This window comes from Podarcis cretensis (assembly GCF_951804945.1).
Source record: "Podarcis cretensis genome assembly, chromosome: 2".
In the NCBI taxonomy this organism is placed as follows: Eukaryota; Metazoa; Chordata; class Lepidosauria; order Squamata; family Lacertidae; genus Podarcis; species Podarcis cretensis.
This window is the reverse complement of record NC_137171.1, coordinates 38446771-38472370: the sequence shown is the minus strand read 5'-3', so window position 1 is coordinate 38472370 and position 25600 is coordinate 38446771. Positions and strand designations below refer to the sequence as shown.

Genomic DNA, 25600 nt, shown 5'->3' with positions numbered 1-25600 from the left:
ATCTAGGAAAGAATAACAATGAGAAGAGGTCCCTGGGAGAGGTGCATAGGAAATACCTCTTATTTGGTAATTGTTTGGTTCAGAAAATACAAAAGTTTCCTACCCAGTATTCTATGAACCTACCTATTCCATATAGTAGTAGTATTTGGAGGAATGCAGTGTAGTCCCTAGTCTGGTCCAGTAGTATCTGGATTGCAACAGGTTTTGGAATGCTGGTGTAATGTGTGAAGTGTGGTCCTAATTCTTTTTTTATACCCTTCCTAGTAGTTTTTTTACTTGTATAAAATATGTCTGTTCAGTCAAAAAGAGAGACAGATGTCAAAATCTGGTGTTTTGCTAATAGAAAGTGTTGTTTAAGATACCTTAAGAAAATGAGCATCTCTTCCATCAAACAACTTGCACAAAACATGGGCCAATTGCAAACCATTTGGATGGCTTTGTGTGGGAAGTTGCTAAGAAAGAAACACTGAGAAGGGCTGGTGTTGCTGCACCTGCAGGTCAAGCATGCACTCGTCCCTCTCTCAGTCCTAGCCCTGGTAAGGTTTGACGGAGATTAAAGGTAAAGGGACCCCTGACCGTTAGGTCCAGCCTTGGACGACTCTGGGGTTGCGGCGCTCATCTCGCTTTACTGGCTGAGGGAGCCGGCATTTGTCTGCAGACAGTTTTTCCGGGTCATGTGGCCAGCATGACCTAGCTGCTTCTAGCGAAACCAAATTAATGCACAGAAACGCCGTTTTACCTTCCCGCCGGGGTGGTACCTATTTATCTACTTGCACTTTGACATGCATTCAAACTGCTAGGTTGGCAGGAGCAGGGACCGAGCAACAGGAGCTCACCCCGTCGCAGGGATTTGAACCGCCGACCTTCCGATCAGCAAGCCCAAGGCTCAGTGGTTTACACCACAGCGTCACCTGCTGAAAATTAGACACCCCCTGAAAAGAATGTGTACCTTTCTTGTAGGTAAGGAGATAAGCATAAGGGCAGGGTGTTTGAAGGAGGTGGGGATCATAGCTCAGTGACTCAGGGATTCCAGTTTCAATCCCTGGCTTCTCCAGGTAAGGCTCTTAATCTCAGTGTCGTGCATTCAAGTCCCACGTTGGGCAAAAAGATTCCTGCATTTTGATGTTGTATGTCTGTGTTAAACGAGCATGATGGGGGTGGGGGTGCGCCCACTAGCACTTGCATGGAGATTGGACCACTACAGTGGGAAATGGAACCCTTTAATTTTTCTTGGTTGGGGAGAAAAAACATTTCTGTTTTCTAGTAATTGTGTACAACTTTTGGCCTAAGCTGTAGGCTTGGTTTTGCAGCTTCAGAAATTAACTTTGACTGCTGGTTTGGGCTGTGTGTGTGTAAAAATACAGCAACTGTTCGCTGCTACTTATGTTCCCCTTCACTTACCCTCGGCCACAAGCTACCCCCACACCCACATGCTAGGTGTGGCTGTCTGCAAAGAAAAGCCTGCATGTGTCAGCTTTCCATGTGTTTGGGAATCCTGCACGACTGGGGAGCTTCCAGAATATGTGGAAAACACATAGGTGATCATTTGCAGACATCTGCACCTGCATCACTATGTGACCTCAGGGCCAGGGGTGTAGCCCCACAGTCCCACTCTCTGTGTGGTACCTCTTCATGCAATGCATAAATAAACTTGCAAGATAATCCTGTTTATTTCAGGCCAACCTTTTACTCCCAATGTTTGGTTGTGTATGGGTGAGGGGACAGGGAAAATAAGATTTGACCTGAGGTGTGAAACGGTTTAAGGGGGATAGAGTGCTTCCTAGAGTCATGTTTGCATGATGGTGAGAAGCAGCTATGTACAAGCATCAGCTAATGCTTGATTTTCATTGTGGGAACTGCATATGTTTGAAGACAAGTCTTCATACAGCTATGGTGGAGTACCTATTGGACAGTGGCATTCATCTGACCTCTGGTCAGTGCTGCTGCTGCTTACTGAAAAGAAGAGAGGGAGGGGCAAGGCGGGTACAGAGCCAGTCCAGCACTCCTGCTGGTGCATTTGCAGCTTGCTGCTGCCCCCCTCCCTCCAGGTAATCAGCAGTGACACCCCCCCCCAATTTCACCATCTGATACTGATGTATACATTGCAACCAGAACATTAGGCATGTACCTTTAAATGCCTTGATGCAGTGCGAGAGCGGCAGCCATGGTTTCCTGATTCTGTCATCTGCATACCTGTGTGTTACACCTAGGGCAGTGGTGGGCCTTGGGATCTCAAATTTCAGTGGTGCCCTGTGCAATGCCAAAATTCAGCACCTCACTGCCTCTCACCTTCCATACTACATAATAGTTGTGGAGCTCCCTGCAGCGCCCCCGAAATTCCATGACCAGTACAACCGGTTGTGCTCCCCTAAATCTGCCTTTGGCTAGAGTTCTGCTCACTAAAATGGATGAGGGAAAAGCAGTGGAAAACAAGATTGGGGAGGGCACTGGCAATACAGGTTTGCAGTGATTGTATTCCCTATTGGGAAGCTTGAGTGGGTGCATTCTGTGACCAAAGGGCAAGGTGGCCTCTTTTATTGTGCTTGAAGCTACAGAGGTGTCTAGAGAATTTTACTGATGTGCGGCCACATAAACTTCAATAATTATAGCAGTAAGTATCCACACCATTAACAGAAGCCTGAGATGAAGTTACAGTCCTAAACCAATCAATCCTAAGATTTCACATCTCAGACTATGTCCTGGGATTTTTAAGAAGGCAAAAAGAGGATTTCCTCTTCTGAATAAATTAAGGTTCTGTTCAGTTATGTCGGTTTCTTGAGTTGGTTTAAATCTTATAGATATGGAACGTTTAGTTTGCCAAGAAATGCATTCTCTTGATTTACTGTCAGCATGTTTTCTAGGGCAGAACTTCCTTTATGTTCACTAACCAGCATTTTGCTTTTATGGGAGTACAGTGCTGTGGATTGTGCTGTCTGAACTGGCAGTATAGTTATAATTGCAGGTATTTTATTAGGATCTACTCTTTATTTGTGCTTATAAATATGCATCATAGTAGTATGGGATTATACCTTACTTTGATTGGCACTTTGGGATTTTGCAATTCTTTTCACTTGGAATGTAACTAGGCCTGTAACTCACAGATACGAGCCTCTCTTGTGCAATAGAGCTATGGGTATGTATTTCTTTACAGCAGACAGAAGCTTGCTTAATAAACGAGTCTGTATGAGCTGACGGAAGTTACTCAGCATTGCTAATTTGATCTTCCCTTGATTATTCTTTCCCCAGCATCTAGTGTGTATATATTTGGCTGAATGACTAGCCGGATTGGTTATTGAGCAGCAGAAAATGGGGATTTATTGTGCATCATCTGGGAACTGGAACAAGCTGTGAATTTGAAGATGGTGCAACAGCTCTGTTTATAGGGAACAGAAGCTAATAGTTAAGTTGGGCTTCTTATGCTGTGCTTTTATGTGGTACACTTCAGCATCACTTCTAATGTTTAATGGGATATCGAAGAGATGTGTTTGAGAGACCTAGGAAGATCGCCACCAAGCATGTGAGTCAAGGGTGTGTGGGCACATTTTGCATTCTGTTCATGATAGGCGTGGGTGCTTGCCTACACAATAGACAGAATGCACTTATGCGACTCTTTCTTCAACGCAGAAGGGTGTTCCCAGCAATTGTCCCATCACCCCAGGCATGTGGCATATTGTTGTTACTTTAGCAAGACGTGCCTTTATGAGTTTGTGTGCTCCTAATCAAAGCACCTATAATGAAGTCCAGTCCTGGATTAAAAGTATGTAAATAATTGCATCACCCACCATAACTGTGGAAGGGTAATTGTAATGTTTTTAAAAGTATATTTTGCTTTGCAAGAGTGTGTTGTGCTATAGCATCATGGAGGTATCTGAGACATTACAGATAGGCATTTTAGATTATTTTCTTGAGGTAACTATGGACATCAGGTTTGATGTTTTGTAAAATGGGATATCACAATCTTAGTGAATAGAATTGAATTATTTTGGGGGGCAGAGCATCAAGTGTATTAATGTTGTGTGTGTATATGCATGTCTGTCTATTTGGTAACATGGCTATTGTAAAAAAAAAAATTCTTATTAGCTCCTTAGGGCTTCCAAACCTAGGGATTGGAAGACTTACAATTGTGAACAGCTAATGAAAGCAGTTCTGTTTTCTTGGAATCTCTTACGGCACAAGTTTGCATTTAACAAACACAACAATCTGTATTGTGTAATTTTGTGTACCAGTACACGGCAAGGGCAGAACAAATGATCTTCTTGTTAACGGAAGCATCATGATCAGTGATGTATAGCAGAAAAATGCAACTTTTCAAGCTGCATTGCAGTGTTCATAGAATCTGACTCAGTCCAGCATCTCATTTGAAAATGGGCAACAATGGAGCTTCAGTACAGGGGGAAAGTGTTTGTGAAGTGAGTGTTCTAGATTCAAGCAAAACCTTTCTATTGATTCTCAAAGGTGTGACATGTGGTATGCTCTGAAATACAAATTGTGCTCTAAGTAGTGTGTTTTAAAATTATTTTTTAGTTTTAAGTTTCTGGGTATAAAAGGTATACATGTTTTTTGTGCTCACCCCGCTGCACAGGCTGGGCATCATTAAGTGTGAAGACTTAGTTTGGAACAGTCTTAGTTGCCTCTAAGGAGTTGGGTTAGGCTATCACTGGCAGTCTCAATTCAGATTCTATTATCCATGAGTGGCTTCATTATATCCCTTAGATAGTTCCAGAAAAGTGGAAATTAATTAGTCGTCACTATTGCAGGGCAGCAGCAGCAGATATATCATGGATCTGGCTTTGGTGAACAGATGACTGGTAAATGGTTTGTGTGATGGCCTGGGATTCGGATTCGGATGCTGAACCTGAGGGATCCCAGCCTGCACAGGACCAGCTGAGCCAGGGCTGGGGCATGAGCCTGAAAGGTCCTCACCTGTGCTGAATCCTCAGGTGCAGGCACCAGCTGACTCTGCTCTGGCTCCTGAAGTGATGGAGGACCCATTGCCTGCAGGTGCTCCACTCTTAGCCACGCCAGAGGAAGCTGAGGTTGCCTCTGTGTCCAGTAACCCTCCAGCCTCTCCTGAGCTGCAGAGGTTCAGGGCAGAGAGGCGGAGGGAACTAAGTTCCCACAGGAGGAGTGCTCGCCTCCAGGCCAGGAGAGGCGAGTCACCTGAGGATCGGGGCTGCCCTATGCCTCGGGGCAGATAAAAGCCAGTCAGCCCCAGTCCCAAGTTGCGGGAGCAATATCGTTGGTTGTCAGTTCCTGCCTGAACCCTGTCCTGCTTTCCCGCCGGAGCTCCTGACCTCACCCGACTCCCTGTCCTGCACCCAGCTTCAACTTCTAAGGACTGCCTCCCTATTGCACCTTTGACCTCAGACTGGACTCGGACCTCGCCTCTCGGTTAGCCCATGGGGCCAGCACAGTTTGGTTGTGGTGGTTCAATTAGCCCATTGTTATGGATTTAGACTTTTGGTAGCAATGACTCCCTTCAAGGTATAGTGGATGTCTGCCGTGGAATCTGTGGGATTCCTGAATGCTTTTGGGGATTTCCCAGTTAGAATGACTGGTGCTCTTCCATAATCTTTGTCTGTATGTGGAACAGAGAAATTGAAAGGGTCATTGTGGCCCATCTGTTCTCATGGATGTAAGAAGGCCTCCTTGATTTTGGGGAGAACTCCAGGTGACCAGACAATAGCAAGTATTGTACCAAATGCATTTAGAATAGTTGAGAGTGCACTTTTGTGCCTACCATGTGGCAGTGATGGTGGTGAACAAAACTTGCTTCTCCAGCACCTTTGCATCTTCAAGAAGCTATCTGGGAAAGCTTTCCTCAGTGATGAAGGGGCTGCTACGATCATTCCACAAAGGCACCAAGCAGTTGGAGGCCTGCTGTGATAGACAGAGTCCTGAATGGTTTGAGACTCATTTAGCAGAAAGACAATACAGTATTGGAGAGATGCTCTATGTGTTGGAGAGAGGCTCTGTTAGTAGAATGGAATATTCTCCCTCGTGAGATGAGATGGGCACCGACACTGAATGGACTCCAGTTTGGGGTTACAAAGTTTATCTTTCATTGAATCTTTGAACAGTAAAAATGGTTATATAATGGTCAGATTAAGGTTCACGTATATTGATTTTTATCAGAAAAGCTTTACTCTGGGCATATTGATCCATATTGTTTTTTGTATGGTATCTGTAAGCCATTCTGAGAATGTATAGTGATGCATGGGATATGAATCTACTAAATGAATAAATGGGACTTGGTACAAGTTGGAAAACCTTATTGCCCACCTGTATTTACTGACCCATGAAGACACATCCTAGCAGTTCATACAGCCATGATTTGTCCTGAATTTCCACTTTGAAACAACCGCCTGTTTGTAGCTGGACATCAGTGTCAAGTTGGAGGTTATAGAAAGGCTTCTAAGTCCATATAAGTGGTTAGCACAAAGCAAATGTTGTTTACTGCAGTTGCGGAATTGCACTTAGACGAGTGGATTACAAGGTGATTTATAAGACTTGGCAGACATGGCTTGTGTAATGTGAAACCTTAGGTTCTCGAGCAGACGATTCCTGGGGTCTCTTGCATCCTCCCCCTCCCTTTTGGTGTATTTAGTTCACAGTGTAACACAGTGTAAGATGTGAGGCACACTTAGGAGTTGGCACAACATTTTTGCACATAGTTGCAACCAAGACCTGCAATTCAAAACAGGAGAGGGGCTCTTTGCAATCTATGGTGTCAACAGCTTCTGACTTCCTGTCTTGCGCCACCTGTGTCCTAATAGGACTAACTCTTTATCTTAAGCCAAGTAAATCACTTTCAATAGTGAAATCTTGGCAAGAGTTCAGACTCTGTCCTCTTGCATCCTGTGAGATTGGGTTTTACAAATAGTAACCTCTCAATAGGATTGTGGTAAAGTTATTAGTGCTCCTGTGATGTACACAAGTGAGTCCTAACAGTACATGCAAATGTTTGTTTTAATTGCTCATGTCTGATGGAGTCTGTGCCTGTTATGATGCAACCTTAAAAACATGTTACCACTGCTAAAAGTCATCTCCATCTCCTAAATGTAGAAATGGATAATGACTTGCAAAGGAAAGTCCTGGGTCTATTTCCTTATCTACAGTAGGTCTCATTTGTAGCATATTGTTACTGTGGTTTGCCATATCTCTTGACTGGTTCTGTATTGTTCTTTACATATCTGCTGGACTTAGATGCTTCCTTGGGACTATAAACGTGGGATACTATTAAACTTACGTTAAATATGTGCAAATACTTTAGTGTACTCCCATGTACCAAGAAATGACATGCGTGTAACAAAGGAGGAAAGGTGAACTCTGAAAAGCGGTAGTATTTGTTCCCTCTTGTTGAAGCAGCTTTCACAGATAGGCCTGACTGTAATCTTCCTAAACAGCTCAGAGATCTTTTAATGACTCCTTACTAGGGACATTGGAGAATTTCGATGGGAATGGGGAGAGAAATTGCCGAGGTTCACTTATTCATCCCTTAAATCAATCCAGCAAACACGGCTGGCACTGCTGCTGCTGTTGCTTTTCATCCACAAATGATACATCATTGATTACATGCACCCTGATTTGCATTGAGTTCCCTTTGCATTTAAATGAATGGGGTGGAATACCGTACATTGCACAATTAATTGTGTAGGTTAAGTAACAAATTGTGTAAGTTAGGTAATTTTACCATAGTGGACTGCAAGACAAATGGTGTGGTTTTTGGTAGAAGGCTAACTGCAGTGAAATGGAAACAGTGCTGCACGCAATGAATGCAGTACAGAATGAGGGCGGGGGGAGGAAGCCTTCTTACATTCCCAGCCTCTACCCACTTTTTCCCCTTGGATAGTCACTTTTCTGCAAAGGGTTGGAGAGAAATGTTTGATTCTGGCTGGCACTTTGATTCTAGGCCTAAACTGTTCTCACAGCACTTGCTGAGATGTTGTATGTTCCACGGAAAACGATTCAGCATGGGGCTTAATTTGTCTTCCTCTCTGGTGGCTGCTTGCCTAAGACATATGAGTCCTGCACATTTGGCTCACACGGTTCTGACACTGCAGCTGACACACCATGCCAGGTCTTTCCAGATGATCATTTTTATTGAGATGGAAATGTTTAGCTTGGTGGCTTTAGGCGTTTTTCATACCTGAAGCAAAAAGTCAAAATGACAGCTCTTCGTTACTAACTTAAAAAAACAAAATAAAAAGCTTGGGTATGATTCCACATGATGAGTTAGGGGAAGAAAATTGTGATTTCTTAGGAATTTGCTGCACAGAGTGCTTCATTATAAGGCTGGCTCTGGGTGTTACTGAGCTGGAGTGGTGGTTCCAGATGACATTTTCCAATGCAATTGTGATGAAATCACTTATTATTTAATGTTTGGGTGCTGGAATATGCTGTTATTCCCTGCCAGTTACTTTCCTTTCAATCACCACATGTGTGATATGCTGTGATTTGGTCTTCATTTGGTCAACCTTTGCTTTGAAAGCCTTGCCATAGGAACACAGGACTCTGCCTTATACTGTGTCAGACCATTGGCCCTGTATTGTCTACACTGAAGGGCACCAGCTCTCCCAAGTTTTCAGGCAGAGATTCTTTCAGTTCTTAATCCTCCCCCCCCACCCCTTAGACAGAGAGCTCATGTAGTCTTAGGAAACTCCTCAGACCTGGAGTGCACACCTTTTACAAGCAGAAAACTGCAACCAACCAGCCATCCCCAAGTGGAGCAATCCCTCGCAGCAATTTTTCCACACCTTCCCCCCTCCACCCCGAGGGAAATTGCTATAGCTTGGTGGTAGAGATCAAGTACTGCAAGCAAAAGGTCCCAGGTTCAGTGTAAAAAGGTAAAGGAAAAGGACCCCTGACAGTTAAGTCCAGTCGCAGACGACTCTGGGGTTGCGGTGCTCATATCGCTTTACAGGCCAAGGGAGCTGGCATTTGTCCGCAGACAGTTTTTCCGGGCCATGTGGCCAGCATGACTAAGCCGCTTCTGGTGCAACGGAACACCGAAACCAGAGCAGCACTCAGAAACACTGTTTATCTTCCCGCCAGAGCGGTACCTATTTATCTACTTTTTTTGGCGTGCGTTCGAACTGCTAGGTGGGCAGGAACTGGGACCGAACAACAGGAGCTCACCCCGTCACGGGAATTCGAACCACTGACCAGCAAGCCCTTCTCATAGCAATACCTTGCATGAAAAAACCGAGCGCCGGTGAACTGCAGTCATTTCTTTTCAATGCGTAAATCCGGCTCAGAAGCCTCTACAGTTAGCAGGAATAATACGAGCCATTGTGTATCTGGCACATTATCTGAATGTGAGATTCACCATTCTATTGTTTTCCAGCAACCTCCTGACCCCCAGTCCTGTTCACGCTAGACATTGCAGGGGAAGTTTGAACTTGCGATGGAAAATAAAAGCTTTCCTCTCCCTGCCGTTTAGGCGATGAGAGTTCAATTGCAAATTGATTTCTTTTGTATTTGCTCTGCCGAGCAGCCCCTGACCACAGGATTAGCTCTGCTTAATTAGTAGCTCAGTGATGGCTCCTGTTGTGTGAAAATGGCTTCACCTTGGTTTTGTGATGCTGAGGTTTGTGTTTCCTTCAGCCGAATGAACAAAAAGATGGGAAAGCCAGGGCACTTTTCTATTCAATACGCAAGTGCTGGAGAAAGGTTTCTTCCTGGGTGGAATTACTTGGTGTATTGATTATTTAATGTCTATACCACTTATTATGTTAAAAAATATCTCGATAAGCAGCGTACAAAAAAACCCTGAAGCAGCAGACAATCTAAAGAAAATACTTCACAAATGAAAGAGTGTCTCTCTTTGTGTTGCTCTGTGTTCAAAGCAGCCTCAGCAACTTGCATTTCTGGGCCAAGTCTGGTGCCACATGCAGAGCTATGGAAGCCCCAGCAATCAGCTGATTGTTGGCAGCCCAGGCAGTGTTGCAGGAGCTGCTGATGGGCAGTGTCTGCATAAACTCCCCTGACCACCTGTATCTGTACTTGTTATTTATGGCATGGGTATCCCTCCCTTCCTCCCGAAGAAGCTCAGAGCAGCAAACATACAAATGATACAACAATTAAAACACATCTGAAAACAATTCCAGTACAGATACATGCTGGGAAAGATCTTCAGTCAGTGCTTAAAAGGTGGTGGCACCTGCCGAATATGTAACAGGAAGTCAGTCCATAGAAGATGCCATGACACTAAAGGCCTGGGTGTAGCCCTTGGGGTGGAGGGCATGTCCTGGGTTTCACAGCTCTTGCTCTTGGTGGGGTGGGGACAAACAAAGGCTACCCAGGCTGTTGCTTTTTGTCTCTTGGCAAAACCATTGGCTGGTTTTTAAAGTGTACTGGGGAGAAATCTGGAGCTCCTTGTGGTTCTTTGTTTGTTTTAAACATCTTGGACAGCAGCTGCCTCTATCAGTTTCTCTGATTTTCATTTTTCTCCTCTTTAAGTACTCATCAACATTTTAGCACAAATTTCTCCAAATGCACACATTTTGCAAAACAACTTCCCCATATATAATACCTTTCTGTGCTCATTTTTTGCATACAGTAAGTGGCTAAGAGAGCTGTATTGCAAGATTTGGATAAATGCAAATTTTGAAAGATGGGTGTGTTTTGGTTTGGATATTGTTTCAGAAAGTTTGAATTAGGGAGCAATTAGGTACTTGAACTGAATCAAATTTCTTGCCCATCCTTGTCTTCAAGACAAGCTGTTGCCCTTCCTTCCTTCCTTCCTTCCTTCCTTCCTTCCTTCCTTCCTTCCTTCCTTCCTTCCTTTCTGATAGGAAGTAGGAAAAGAATTTTCATAGCTACATGATTACTTACTGAACCAGTTCCTGTGAGCACCACTTTAAAATTTGCAGAAGGCTGGCCAGGATGCTCCTCCTGAGATCCTGACCCCAGAGGGAGAGTGCAGCAGGATGCTGTGCCCACCATGTAGGTACTTGGTTAGGCATTCAAACAAGGCAGTGAGGAGTGATGGAAAATAAACTGTTGACAGTGGCTGTGGGAGAGCAGTTGTGCCAGGTGGGGACAGTGACCAAGGTGGTAGTGGGATATTGAGAGCACCTTGCCCAAGTCCCTCAAAGCATAGCTACTGAAAAAGAAGCCCTGCTGAATGTCACAATGTAGTTTTAAGGTAACTTTGCAACTGATGCTAAGAACTCTGTTTTATTCTCCCCTACCTCACCACCGGAAGTCAAATTTGTGAATATGGTTAATCGGCGATCACTTTTTCAAATGACCAAAGTGGCTACTAAATTCAAAAGACCTGCTGTACAAATAGATCTGGTTCAGGTGATTGTATCTCAACTCATTAAGCGGCAATGAATTCAAGCTCTTTGCTGGTATGTAGAACCCCTTCACTTGAGCTGTGCTTAAACTTGGAAGTGTCTAACCAATCATTAGTTTCCCATTTCATCCAAACTTGGAAATGATGGTCGCCAGTTTAAGAACATCTGCTGCAGCTAGTGGTTAAGGAGGAGAGAACTTAACCACAAGCCTGGGATGGGATGCCACACTAAGCCATATCTTGGCTTAGCTTCCACCCAATACTGATTTAAAAGGACCGGAGAGGCTCAAAGTGGCTGCAATCTCATCCCTGGTAGCTTGCATCTTCACATATTAGCACTAAGCTATGGTTTGGCTTGCCATTCCTGCAGATTTAGCCATTATGAGGTATACAAATAAAATAAGCTATACTGCTTTTTGCAACCTTGAGTGTATATAAGGGTATGCCTCTTAAAGCTTTCAGAAATGGTACCCTGCGCCCTACTAAACATCTTCCAAGACAACAATGCCCATTTACACCACAAAGAACTCATAACCCACCTACTTTCAGCAGCCAGAAACACCATAACCAGACACTGGAGAGACCTGTCAGGAGTAAGCATGGACCAATGGTACCAAATAGTATGGGAAACAGTCCTACTAGAAAAATTAACCAATAAACTGAAACTGACATGGGGACAAACAGAAGACACCTTTACCCCGGTATGGCTCCCCTTTATCACATACACAGCCCAACAAGAGAATGACAATAATCCACCAAGAGCATACAAATCAATATGGCTAACCTGATCCAAAACACCCATCCATCCCACTCACACACGAAAACAAAGATCACCACAGCCAGTCACAAACAAACAACCACACCCTAGGCCAACTCCAATCTCTCTCACCACCAAAGGAACACAAGTGAACAGCACAAGCAATGCTGACACCAAACCCTATATACATTAAGCATAATAGAAACATTGCCACCCAACCTCACCCCCACCCATCTTCCCTCCCTCCACCTCCCTTTTTTTTCTCCCCCTAATGTCTCAACAAATGAAACGGATTTGTAAAAATGTTACATGGAAAAAATATGAGAGACATTACACTCACTTCTGTAAAACAAAATCTTTAATAAAAAGAAGAAGAAAGAAATGGTACCCTGCATGTGTTTTTGACATTTACAATAGTAAAAATATGTAGGAGGAATAGAGATGTCATATGCATCCTGAATCTGCTATGTGGCCCCATGAAGATAAGGGGAAATATCCGTGTGCACTGTGAGATTATTGGACTGGAAATCAGCCTGTGACCTCTCCCACACTAAGAAAATGGTGCATGAAGCATTACTAAGGGCATGAAAACATCAATATATGAATGTGCAATTATTAGCATTGTGAATCATTGCTACCCAGACCCAGGAAACTTAAGCATCTCACAAGCAATATTACTTTCCAGGTGCTTTCCCTAGATGGTGGCATGTGCTACTCAGCATGTGCTGCTTAGCTTAGGTACTGCAGCTTTCAGGAAGTGATGGCCTATGGTTAGAACTTAACTTGAACCTGACTATATAGAAGTCTGGAAAGAAGCGGCAGGAGATGCAGGTCATCAGCTGGACCGAGGTGGCGGCACACCTGTGATAAGAAACCTATGAACTATATCTCGGCAAATCTGTTAATATAGCAGGTAAGGTGCAAGGCTGTGGAAAATCACAGTACAAAAGGTTGGAATTGAAGCAAGTGTAAACTGCAGGCCTAAGCATGCTTACTTGGAAGTAAGCCTCCCTGAACTCAGTTGGAGTTACATCCAAGTAAGCATGCAGTAAAGCCAGGTAATTGGAAGCCATTTAGGAGAAACTCGAGTGTAAGCAAAGAGAGAATTCTAAGGGACCAACTGCAGGATTCAGAAGGAAGTGACATTGGCTGTTTTGCCTGGATACTTCTGAAGAGTTGCCTGCTGCGATTCCACACAGAAATGGTCAGTAAATCAAGAAAGTGACATGTTGGGCATGCATTTTTGATAAGGTTCTGACTGCAAGAAATTCCTTGTAGCTGGTTTTATTAGAGTGGGGGACGAAAGTCTGGAGTGATGGAATATCCTTGAAAGATGTTGCATATCTGCTGGATGCTGTGCCATAATGCACAAATTGATAGTATGTTCTTTTTATTTGCCCTCTCCCCCATGTCTGTTTTCCTTGATCAGGCAAACAGCATTCACTTTATCAGACTGTGTTACAGCAGAGATTAATATTGGTCGCCTCCCTTTAAGCCCCATCCCTGATTTACACCAGCAAGCTTTTTCTTCTCTGTTGGACAATGGACAAGAAGAAGCATGAAGGTACCTCAACTTCCTTGTGTTTAATCTTTTCAGGACAAGAATATCCCAGCCCAAGACCTGTCACTGAAAAGCAGCTTCATAGCCTAGCCCTGGCTGCTGAAAGAATATTCCCCTTCTGATGTTTACATCTTGCTTTCCTTTTAACTAGTAGGATGCATTCCAGACTGACCCTTTTTAAGAAACTGGTAACCTTTATAGAACTAGCTACAAATCTATATGCTTTAAGAAGCGAAAAACACAGTAATCTTTAGAGGACAATATTAGCTGTGTTGCTATGGTGCAGTGTGGGGGCGGCTAATTAGACACAGATACATACAAAGTTTTCTGGTGTCCATGGCAACTATCAGGCGTAAGAAGAAGAAGAAGAAGAAAAATACAGTAACTTGAAATGGTTCCCCCCACACTTTATCCTTCCTGGATAGTGTAGCTTTTGTGTTTTGCTTCTATTGTGAAATTTTGCAATGATGTTTGAAAGGAGAATTCTACTTTCATTTCAGTAAGAGCCTTTCGACAGATGGGACAGGTTTAGCCTGTATACACTTGTCACCTCCTCCCTGACAATTGCAAGGAGACCTATTGATTACAGTAGAAAGGTAAATTTGTGACAGAGGGAGGTGACTTCGACACATTTGCACTGGATAGAATGCAGGTGAAAAGGGAGATCCCGGACTGGGGTTGAGGTAAAGCCAATTCAGGTGAGATTTGTGTCTATGTGGGGAAAAACATTTTTTTGCGTTTGTGTGTGTGGTGTTTTAATTCTAGTGGCAAATTATGACCTGTGTTCCTGAAGGTTGGTTCGTTAGGCTGCTTCATTATGCAAATAATTCTGTCCAGCCTGCAAAACACCGACTCGTCATGCACCCAGTAATGGTGTGCACTGACCCCAAGTTGCAATGAACGCTTATAAGTGAGAAGGCAAGAAAATGTGTTTTCTTCCTTTGCAGCCTACATAGGATCTATATGGAGATATAGGATTTGTTCCCTATTTCAAGCATGCAGAAAGTCCTAGGTAGCAGAACTGGGAGAGAAATGTGCCTGAGGCCTTGGGAGACCCACCGTTGGTGGGAGTTGACAATACTGGGTTAATACGTCAACAAAGAAGTATTGTGAAACTGCTGTGTGGAATTTATTAGTGGATTTGACATTGTCAGACAGGCTCAGTTGAGACTGGGAGTGGCCAGCTCATCACAGAAAGTTATTGTCTCTCTTTCGTTGTCCATATATACTTGCTTTTCTAATTCATTACCAGTCAGGAATGGGTCACACCTACTTTGATTGGATCTTTTCCTCTTTTGAATGAATCTCGTTTTCCTCTGTGTGCTTTGTAGTAATGTGACACACCCATCTCTCGCATTGCTGGGCCTCTGACCTCACTTTGTAATAACATCCACCACATTCCCCTGACCCCCATTGCCCGTACCTCTCTCTCTCTCTGTGTGTGTGTGTGTGCGTGTGTGCGCGCGCATGCTTTTATATGCCAACTGAGGATAGCCATATGTGTCTCATGGAATGGTCTGTGGCTCACATATGCTCTAGGAAAGAAGCTGAATGGCATTTAGTTCCAGATGAGTTCCAATGGCTGTGGATCCGAAAGTTGCATGATTTAACACTGTACTGCCACTTAAAAATAGAACCAGCCCATTTCTGTGGGAACTCTTTGTGCTGGAGTTTTTTTAAGTATGTGTTAATAGTTGGGCTTGTAAGGTAACTTCACAGATAATTCTGTCTCCTCCCCCCCCAAAAAAAAACCCCCTGCCTTAAAGTAGATGGGACCTTTTAATATCTTTTAAAGCCTTTGCTTTATGGAACTTTAACCAAATAATGATTGAATATACGCAGGAACCACCCTTTAAGGTATAACTGTAATTTAAATTGATAGGATGATACAGTGTTCTTGATTAGTCAGTCTGCAAAACTGAAATCCTGGACTTATTTAGGAATAATAATGGAAATGGTACCATGAGGACTTGAGCAAAATCCAGGCAACATCATAAAATATACATTGCCATTCATGGCTACTCTTTTTAAAGACAGGTTCTGTGCTGGTTGGCTCTGTTCAGTGTTGTGTAAACCATTGTGCACATTCTGATACATGAATGATCAACGTTGCAGGTAAGTTGGAAATAAAGCAGCCAGGCTGTGCTCACCTAGTAAAAAGTAAAGAGTTCTGGTTGATCAGAGCTGAGTATCGGAGACTTAGAGGGCAAGAAGTGAGTGTGTCCATTAAAGCATGCCATTTCAACATTGATTTCAAAGATCTCCATGTTTGGCTTATATGATGCAATAATCTTGTACATTATGCTAATGCCATGTGGCCTCTGCAGGTTGTGTTCCTCTTCAGAGAAAAAGTTCCTAGTTTCCAGTGGAAAGATGTGACAACATGGTTGCCTTTTGCCAGTTCTCTCCCTATTCTAAAGTTGCACCTGATGATAACTACTGCAGTGGAAAATGAACTGAAACACAGCTCTTCTTTGAAATTTGCACTTGTCCAAATTTTGCGATACAGTTCTCCAGACATATATACTGTGTGCATAAGTTGTGTGCATTTAGGGAAAGTGCATAAAAATGCACATATTGGTGAAAATAACATACAAATATGCATATTTTAGGGAAATTTATATACTATTGACCAAAATGCTTTATTATTTTTGTTTTGGATGGAGTCAAGTGATTGGGACCATTTTGGGGTGGCACATTTTTGTTTCTTTTCGGCCAGAACAAGGTGATATTTTCTTTTTTCATCCAAGTAGAAAGGTTCTAGTTTGGTACGGTTATCTATGAAAATGTGGCGCTGTTTTCTTTTAAGTTGAAGACATTCATCATCAAACCAGGTACTAGTTCTGTTTTTAAGTGCCCTGACTTTTGGTGGAGTGTTAAGCTCTTCAAACATTTTGAAGATTTTACTATATACTTGCAGAATGTCACTACGAGAATTGATGTTCTTTAGATTAAAGAGTGCTTTAGATTATGGTGCTGGAGGAGACTCTTGAGAGTCCCATGGACTGCAAGAAGATCAAACCCTCTCCATTCTTAAGGAAATCAGCCCTGAGTGCTCACTGGAAGGACAGATCGTGAAGCTGAGGCTCCAATACTTTGGCCACCTCATGAGAAGAGAAGACTCCCTGGAAAAGACCCTGATGTTGGGAAAGATTGAGGGCACAAGAAGAAGGGGATGACAGAGGACGAGATGGTTGGACAGTGTTCTCGAAGCTACAAACATGAGTTTGACCAAACTGCGGCAGGCAGTGGAAGACAGGGGTGCCTAGCGTGCTCTGGTCCATGGGGTCACGAAGAATTGGACACTACTAAATGACTAAACAACAACAACAACAACAACAACAACAACAACAGATTAAAGAGTACCTGGCTTCTAAAATCAAATGCAAGTTTTTGCCCCACTGCTACACTTATTTCCTGGGACCATTTTAGTTGGGTCATTTGCTCCTATTGACAAAAATGAGTTTTTATCAAGAGTATCTCTTAGAGTGGTGAATGGCACTATTTAGCGGGAAGAAACTCCAGTGAAAATCCTCATTATTACATATTTTTACATGACTGTTTATTTGTATATATTTTAAAATTTTATATATGGCTGTTTTATGATGTCCTATGTTTGTAATGCCTAATAAAGGTTTGGCGAAGTAGAGTATGTTTCAGTGATTTTATTGTATACAGCAATTGTATAGTTGGTTTAGAAATACCCTTATAAATAAACAATGAAATGAAATATTAGTAGAAATGTGCACTAGAATGCTGATGAATTCTCATGGGGATTTTTCTTTTATTTCTTAAATTGCAATCAGTTGTGAAAATGTGGCAAACTGAACTTAATATTGAAAAAAATGATAGTCTGAGAGAACCCCAAAATTGACAGGTTTGTCTTTCACTAGATGGAAATAGATGCTTCTGTCTTCCTTTAAAGGTGTCAAAGAAGTGTAGGAAGTGAGGATCAGGCAATGACGGCATTGTAGGGGATGGTGGCTGGAGGAACACGTGGCTGCCTTGCTCGTTAGATTCTGTGCAGAGTGTCAGATGTTTCAAGCATGTGTCTGCCTCAGCCCCTTAAGGGACTTGGCAAAGACTAAGCAGGCCAACGTGCTTGGAACATATCTGAGGTCATAGGTTTGTGAAATCTATGCATAATGCGATGCAGGCCTTGTTTGGGCTCATGCTGGTGTCATCTGGAGTTAAATGTGAGTTGTAAATAAAAGCTTCCTTTCCAATTGGCTTGTTGAACTGTGTTTGGTGATAGCAGTTTTGTGAGGTTCTGCGTTGATCTGAACTTTTGGATGCGTTCCCAGGCCTTCTCTCTTTCGCCTCTCCCACCCAGTCATGTTGTGTAGATCCTCTGTGAGTCAGGCCAGTCCACTGCCTCAGAGAGCTGAATGCCGAGTGGAGCTTTGTAGCAAACCATGGAAAAGGACTGAACATGACGGTGCCATCATTATAGAATGGTGGTGGAGAGCTTTCGCTGGAAATTGTCAACATGTCTCTCTGCTGATCTCACAAATGCCAGCATTGTATTCATTCCATAAAGGAAAAGATGACCTCCCCCTTTCTTTTCTAAATCCTGAAATCCCAGTGTTTTAAATGAGCAGGTATTGTGCTACAGGTGGGGACCAGCATGGATGTTTTGATTTTTAAACAATGGGGCTGGTGTGCTGGTGTTTAAACTGTTCACAGAAACGGTTGAATGCACATCTGTTGGATAATTTCAGGTAAATAGTGCCCGCTTATCTGGCTATCATTCACATTTTAAAGGGCTGTTTCCTGCCTTTAAGATACCATGGCAACCATGTTAGCAATTCAGAAACAAGCGAGGTAGTTGCGGGTGGGAACTTTGGCTTCTCTGGGTAGCTTGTAAAAGCAGCCGCAGAGCTAGAAGGGACTCAGAGAGTTGTTCAGTGCAGCACAAAGGCAAGGTCAGCTTCCCATAGGAACAATATGCGAAACCCCGATCCTAGAAGGTGCCAGGAGCAGGTTGCTCTACAAAATGCGAGAGGAACTTTATACGTTGTAAGCTAACATAAACTTACGAGGTGGGGCAGGCTTTGCATTTCAATACTTTGTGCAAGGAAATTCCTTTTGGAGCTGCAACAAACCTGCTCCCAGGGTCTCTGAATGTTGATGTTGTTTCCATAAGCCAAATAGTTGCTGAATATTCAAAGCCAATATCTGTGCATATTTGATTTCAGCATATCTCAGGATATTTGGCAGCCAGCAACTGATATGCAGTGGCATTTAGTGTTGACATATCAGTTATCAGTACCTGACAGTGGTTGTCAGTATCTCATAGTTTACACTTTATGGCATTGTTGTTTGACATCTTGATGAGCAACAGGGAAGTCTAAAGTACTTGGATTTAAAACTTTGATGGATTTCAAAGATATACAAAATTTCAGCCCCATAGAGTAGATTCTGTTCTACCCTTAATCCAAATGATTTATGTTGCCAGTTGATGATCCACCTTCCAGAATCACTGTGATCAGCATTGCAGGTACTCCGTGCCAAAGGGAACAAAATTCTCCTCCAAAATAAACTACGAAAACTAATCAGATTTGCAAGCATTTATTTAATTCAAATAGATGGTGAAATTGTTCTTTAAAAAGCCTGCGGGTGTTCTGTTATGGATGTGTGGGAAGAGAAGGCATGTTAAGTATTGTGGCTACAAGAAAAAGGCAGAATGATAGAGACACATAATATAAAACTTTTGATAATCCAGCAATTCAGTTGCATGACATTCTCCATTGCTCTAATGGCTGTAAATGGTTTAGAAAAGTCGCTGCAAATAAAGATGCTTGGAATTCCAGATTTCTGCAGCAGAGTCTGTGCTCATGTGGGCCAGGATCAACCTGAAGAATATCCTGAGATGACCATTGAAAACTCCTAATGAATTCTCAGAACATCAGAGAAGGTGGCTGCAGGAGGAAAACTAATTACACCTCCTTGCTCACAGTTTTGGGGTTGCAGGGCATTGTGTACTTGAAACAGGCCTAAATATAGAGCATGAGAAACTCTGTGCTTGGAGACAAGAGCTGAGCCTCCTTGCAGCTGAGCTTCACTGATGTAAAAGCTCTGTCCGTCTTTCAGCTGTAAGTAGAGCACTCTAATGGTACCTGAATCAAAGCTAGAGTTTGCTCTTGTATTTTGTTCTAGATTTCTTCCATTCTGTTGTATTCAATCATTGACTGCCAGGGTCAAGGCCTAACAATGGGATACAAGCCATTTGCAAAGTTCTTACTTCTCCTTTCCTGCGAGCAACACTGGCTCTTGAACTTCCAGTAGGGTTTTTATATTTTAAGTATGGCTCATTTTTCAAACTGGGGTGACTTCAAACCTCGTGAACTGATTTGCCCTTACCAGCTAAGTCAAAACTTATCATAGCTACAAAGTTAATCTAATTATTTCCCATGTTTTAAGTGCAATATAGCATTTCCTTGCGGTCTGTGTAGAGAAAACTTAAAAAACATTTTTTTTAATGAGGTGAACTGAATGCTGGTAAAAGTTGTTGACTCTGGAGATTTATACCCAAAGTAATCAGCCTACCCCAACTTTTATTTTTTTTTCCTAAGTCAATCTCTCTCTCTCAGTTAATATGTTGGGCATAGGTTACTACATTGAACAGTATGGCTTGCAGAGCTATTCTCATTGCAGCTACACCTGACATTCACCCTGGGTGGTATCCAACTACGGTAACTCATTTAATCAGTGCATGGATTTCCGCTTGCACAACAGAACCTTCCCTCCTTTCTTTCCTCATGCACTTCCTAGATCTGTTCTGAAAGTTCCTCCAACACCCCGGAGTAGGTTTTTTTGGGGTGGGGTGGGGTGGGGTGAGTGGGACGGGAGTGTTTCATTGTGCAAGCAGAAATCCTTGTGCTGATGGAACAAGTTAGGTGGATACTTCCTATTTATTTATTTTTTGTAGTAAATTTATTGTTTAGCAATAAGCCATAGCAGCAACAACAAAACAGGAACCTTCAGAGTTGAGCCACAAATTTAGCTCTTCATTTCCTGGTTACCAGTGCAAATAAGGGAACAAAGTAACATAGTTTTCAGATAGCTCCCCCCCCCCCCAATACCTTGTAAATTTTTTAAAGTATAGCAATATTCTTCCTGACACTAAACTCAAATATTTTTCAAAAGGATCCTTACAAAAAGGGCTCTGAGTAAAATAATGAACAATATCCTCTATAACTTTTCAACAAAACAGACAGAAATGCTGCTCCAAGGGTAATTTCTTATAGTGGCCATCTAAAAATGCAGAGGGCATGACTTTAAATTTTAATTCTGTAAACATGTTTCTACATGGAACTAAGGTAATTCTTTCTGAATAGTTACTTTTCTGATGATCTGGTTTGACACCCACATTGGATACTAGTTCTTTTCAGGTGTTTGTTTTAGCTGATAAAAGAAATGAGTAAGGATAAGTATACCTCAGATAACATCTCATTGCTTGCTTCTCTGAGATCCACTGGAGGTGCTCTATTAATGATACCACCTGTGCTTCAGACTTAGACACCAAGTGTTCAAAAGAAAGACATTCTTAGTAGTTGTACCCCAGCTATGGAACTACTCATTGCAAGCTTGTCAAAGTTGAACCATAGACATGTTTTGGACCAACTTCCTTTGATTGGCTTTGGCGCCCACAGTTAAATGAGCAAAGGGTGGAAACATGTCAATGGTGTTCTAATAGGATGTCATATAATTTGCTGTTTTCCTTTTCTTGCATTGCGTACTCTGAACTTCATGATAGTGTGTGTGGATTATAAAACAAAATACAGTGGGATGAACTTTCTGGGCTGAAGGGCAGCCATGGAAGACACAGTGGTGTGCTTGTTTTGTAGAAAAGCTTGTTTTGTATAACGCTAAGCCTAATTTATGAAGGGAATGGGTGAACCAGCCATGTGATACTACCAGTATCATTGCTATTAGGAATTCCAGACATCATACAGTTTGTGGAAAATGCCACAGCCAATATGTTTGCTGAACATGACATGAAGGACAGCCCATTTGAACAGTATATGATTTACTGGGAAGTATTCCTCTTTAAGACACTTAAGGGCTAATCATTGGAAAGAGCTTCTGAAATTCTAAGAATACAAAGATTCCAGGGTTCTATGCTTTGCATGATGGGATGTTTATATGCCCTACCACCTTACAGAGCTGAACCTTTTTTGCTTAAAACAAATCAAGATGTTTGCATGAAGCAACAAATCTTTATGCAATCCTAGGTCAACTATTTAAATCAAGAAGGCTGTCACTCTGCACACACTCGGAACCACATCAGCATTATTTCTCGGTGTGCTATTTTTTCTTCTTATTGGACATGGCAAATGAAGTCCATCATACAGTTGTGAAGTTACTAGAGCTAAAACAGGATTCTTCTATAACGTGTTGTTGTATGATTGCTGTTCTCTCTCTCTCTCTCTCTCTCTCTGTGTGTGTGTGTGTGTGTGTGTGCGCAAAGACACATGCTCCCCAGCTGCAGGGTGGGATGGGTCATAAATGCTATAATTGTTTTTTCCCCAAGACCTCCCTCCCACTGAATAGTTCTATTTGGCTGATTTTCCCCCGTAGCTGCATTTTTCCAAGCTGAATCTCATTTTGTTATTTCCTGCCCATATTTCTGACCTCTTTAGTTTCCTTTTGTGGCTTGCCTCTTGTCCATAGCACAGTTCTCTGTCTGCAGCTTTTAGTATCATCTCTGTGTACTGAGTTGATTTTTCCTAACTCTCTATGAAAATGCGAATAAAGCTTGACAGCTTCCCTTAGTCTGCCCCCACTTTGAAAACTTTCAGTCAGTTTGTACCTTGGCACTGTTTCCTTATGGTTTAGTTTAAAAACAAAGACCATAAACAGGAGTAAAAGCTCCTATCAAGTACTGCAGTGCGTGTAACTGAAACTTCAACTTTCTAAGCAGTAAACCCCATTGAACAGGGGGAATTATTTTTCAATAAACATGCATAGGATGCCAAAGATACTTTCGGTGCTCGAAAGTGCTTAGTTCACTCTAATCTTTAAGAATGTGACTTGTCCTATCAAAGGAAAACTCACCACTTATGTTTTTAGGGTAGGGATGCCCTTGAAGTTTTGGATTGGAGCCAGTTTTGATTAACTTGCCAAATACATTTTTTTTATTAAGTCACCTGTTCCACCTTGCATAAGGTTCTGTGGCAAATGTTAAAAGCAACAAAAACAAATTCTGTTCTTTTCAGTTCTGATCTCAGTAATGTCCCAGATAGGTATTAGAGAAATCATGAAACAGGAGTATAGAATTCTGTATGGCATGGGGGAAATGGATCTCTCCCTCCCCCTCTCTCTCCCTCCCTCCCTCCCTCCTATATATATGTGTGTGTGTGTGTGTGTGTGTAACTAGAAGCTTGAGGTCACTAAAATGGTGCAGATTGATGGCGGCGGCTCAGCCTTCAAGCAAGAAAAAGTATTTCTCCAAATAGTGCCTTGCTAAACTACGGAGTTTGGTACAAGACGTAATGATGGGCACCCGCCTTATGGTGGCTTTAAAGGGGTTAAAGGTAAAGGGACCCCTGACCATTAGGTCCAGTCGTGGCCGACTCTGGGGTTGTGGCGCTCATCTCGCTTTATTGGCCGAGGGAGCCGGCGGTCAGCTTCCGGGTCATGTGGCCAGCATGACTAAGCCGCTTCTGGCAAACCAGAGCAGCGCACGGAAACGCCGTTTACCTTCCCGCTGGAGCGGTACCTATTTATCTACTTGCACTTTGCTTTCGAACTGCTAGGTTGACAGAAGCAGGGACTGAGCAACGGGAGCTCACCCCGTCGCGGGGATTTGAACCACCAACCTTCTGATTGGCAAGTCCTAGGCTGGTTAGAGTACCGGTAATTCATAAATGATAAGGCTGTCCACTCTGAAGGCCAGTTACTGGGGAACATGAGTGGAGAGAGTGCTGTGGTGCTCTTAAGCTATATACGCATAGTATATTTAAAGCAGATGGACCCCCCCCCAAAAAAAAAAGAATCCTGGGAACTATAGTTTAAGGTCTGAGAACTGTAGTTCTGTGAGTGGTGATTGACAGTTCCCAGGATTCTTTGGGGTGAGTCATGTGATTTAAATGCATAGTGTGTATGATATGCAGCCATATATTGCTTGCGGGCTCCCATAGGCACCTGGTTTACTGCTATGGGAAACATGATGTGGGTCTAGATACACCTTTGGTTTGACTTAGCAGGGCCTGTTCTTACTGTTTGTTTCATTAAATTAACTATAGTACCCCCCCCCCGCCCAACTTACAGGACTGAGACTTATTTTTTTATAACCACCTTTTTGCAAAACGAAACACAAAACCGCCCACCACATCTTCATTTGAATCCTGTATTTAAATAGTTAAATCAAGAAATGCCTTGACACAATGCAGTTTCTGTCTCATGTGGTAACTTTTGAAACCCATCCAATCATTTTTAGAGTTTTAGGAAACGTTTGTTAACTTAAAAGGGTTTCTTTCTTTTTATAATACATCCTGATCTTGTTTCATCCTCATTAAAACTCTGTTAAGTAGTTTAGACTGTGACACAGAATGGCTTGTCTAAGGCCACCCAGTGAGCATTGTTTTCTCCCACGTCCAACCTCAACATATTATTTTCTACATACTAGACTGTGAGTGTAATGCTTTTTTTAAAGGTTCATAGAATTGTAGAGTGGGAAGGGACCACGAGGGTCATCTGGTCCACCCCCCCCCCGTTTTGCCCAACATGGGGCTCGAACCCACAGCCGTGAGATTAAGAGTCTCATGCTCTGCCAACTGAGTTCTAACCAGGAATTCTGTTTAGGACTTAAGGGTAAAAGGAGAATTTTATTTCAGTTCCCTCCCCTGCTCTTCTTTTCTCCAACCCTGCTTCCCCAAACAAGGGGGATGCTTCCCCACCACTGCTAATGCCGTTGAGATTTACTTAAGCCACCACAAACAGGTATGGGTAGGTTTTCACCTAGCAAATGTTCAGTATCAGCAAGCGTTCCTGAAGCATTCCTTAAGTGCTCGAAGTGGTCTTTAGGGAGAAAAATGCCTCAAGTATAAGACAGGAGAAACTAGTCTTTGAACCAGGACAAAAGCAGGTGGGGCATGGTGGGAAATATATAGGGAGCTGCTGGGAATACCTTTTTGAGGGGGAGGCAGATTCAGAGGCCTGTTTTTAGAGTTATTCAAGATTACATGACAAAACTCACTTATTATAAGAACAGAGGTTTTGGTTGTCATTATATATACCTCATATATAAACTATAGCAATGCTACAAATGAAGGCCAAGCAGACAGCACATACAAGTGAAGGTGGAATTGTATGTTAAAAGACATATGATTCCTACAGTGGTACCTCGGGTTAAGAACTTAATTTGTTCTGGAGGTTCGTTCTTAACCTGAAACTATTCTTAACCTGAGGTACCACTTTAGCTAATGGGGCCTCCCCTGCCTCCATGCTGCTGGAGCCCGATTTCTGTTCTCATCCTGAAGCAAAGTTCTTAACCCAAGGTACTATTTCTGGGTTAGTGGAGTCTGTAACCTTGAAGCGTCTGTAACCTGAAGCATCTGTAACCCGAGGTACCACTGTAATATTATTTATTTTTTGCACAGGGCATCCGTTTTCTGCTCAGTATATTGCTGCTGCAGCAGCATTGTTTATACTTCCTATTGTAGGACATCCGCATGCCAAACCTCCACAGAACAAACCCACGCAAGCCAGATCACAGAGGGGCTACAGTTGGAGAAATGTTGCGTTGCAGAATGGTGCCAATGGGGCAAATAGCTCCAGATGGTGCCAGCAATCCAAGCTGCATATTACAGGCACTTTTTCATCTCCCACTCTTGGTCGCCAAGTAGGCTAATATGATGTGTGTGTGTGTGTGTGTGTGAGAGAGAGAGAGAGAGAGAGAGAGAATGAATTTGAAGACAATGGTCTTTTCCCACTGGTGTTCCCCAGCCACTGAGATTTGGAGGCACACTGCCTT

At 42.7% G+C, this 25600-nt stretch overlaps 1 protein-coding gene across 3 annotated transcripts in view; it reads left to right on the top strand.

Moving 5' to 3' along the window:
• The window catches only part of GAS7 (growth arrest specific 7), a 134737-nt gene that overhangs the window by 9030 nt on the left and 100107 nt on the right, over window positions 1-25600 (top strand). Inside the window, exon 1 of one of the 3 annotated variants that reach the window (XM_079966129.1) lies at window positions 3719-3757. The exons of the other annotated variants lie outside the window; for them this stretch is intronic. Within the exon in view, the coding sequence (XP_079822255.1) occupies window positions 3734-3757 (24 nt within the window). The 5' untranslated portion in view covers window positions 3719-3733. Of the gene's footprint in view, window positions 1-3718; window positions 3758-25600 lie in introns of those variants that run through there. 3 annotated transcript variants of the gene reach the window in all.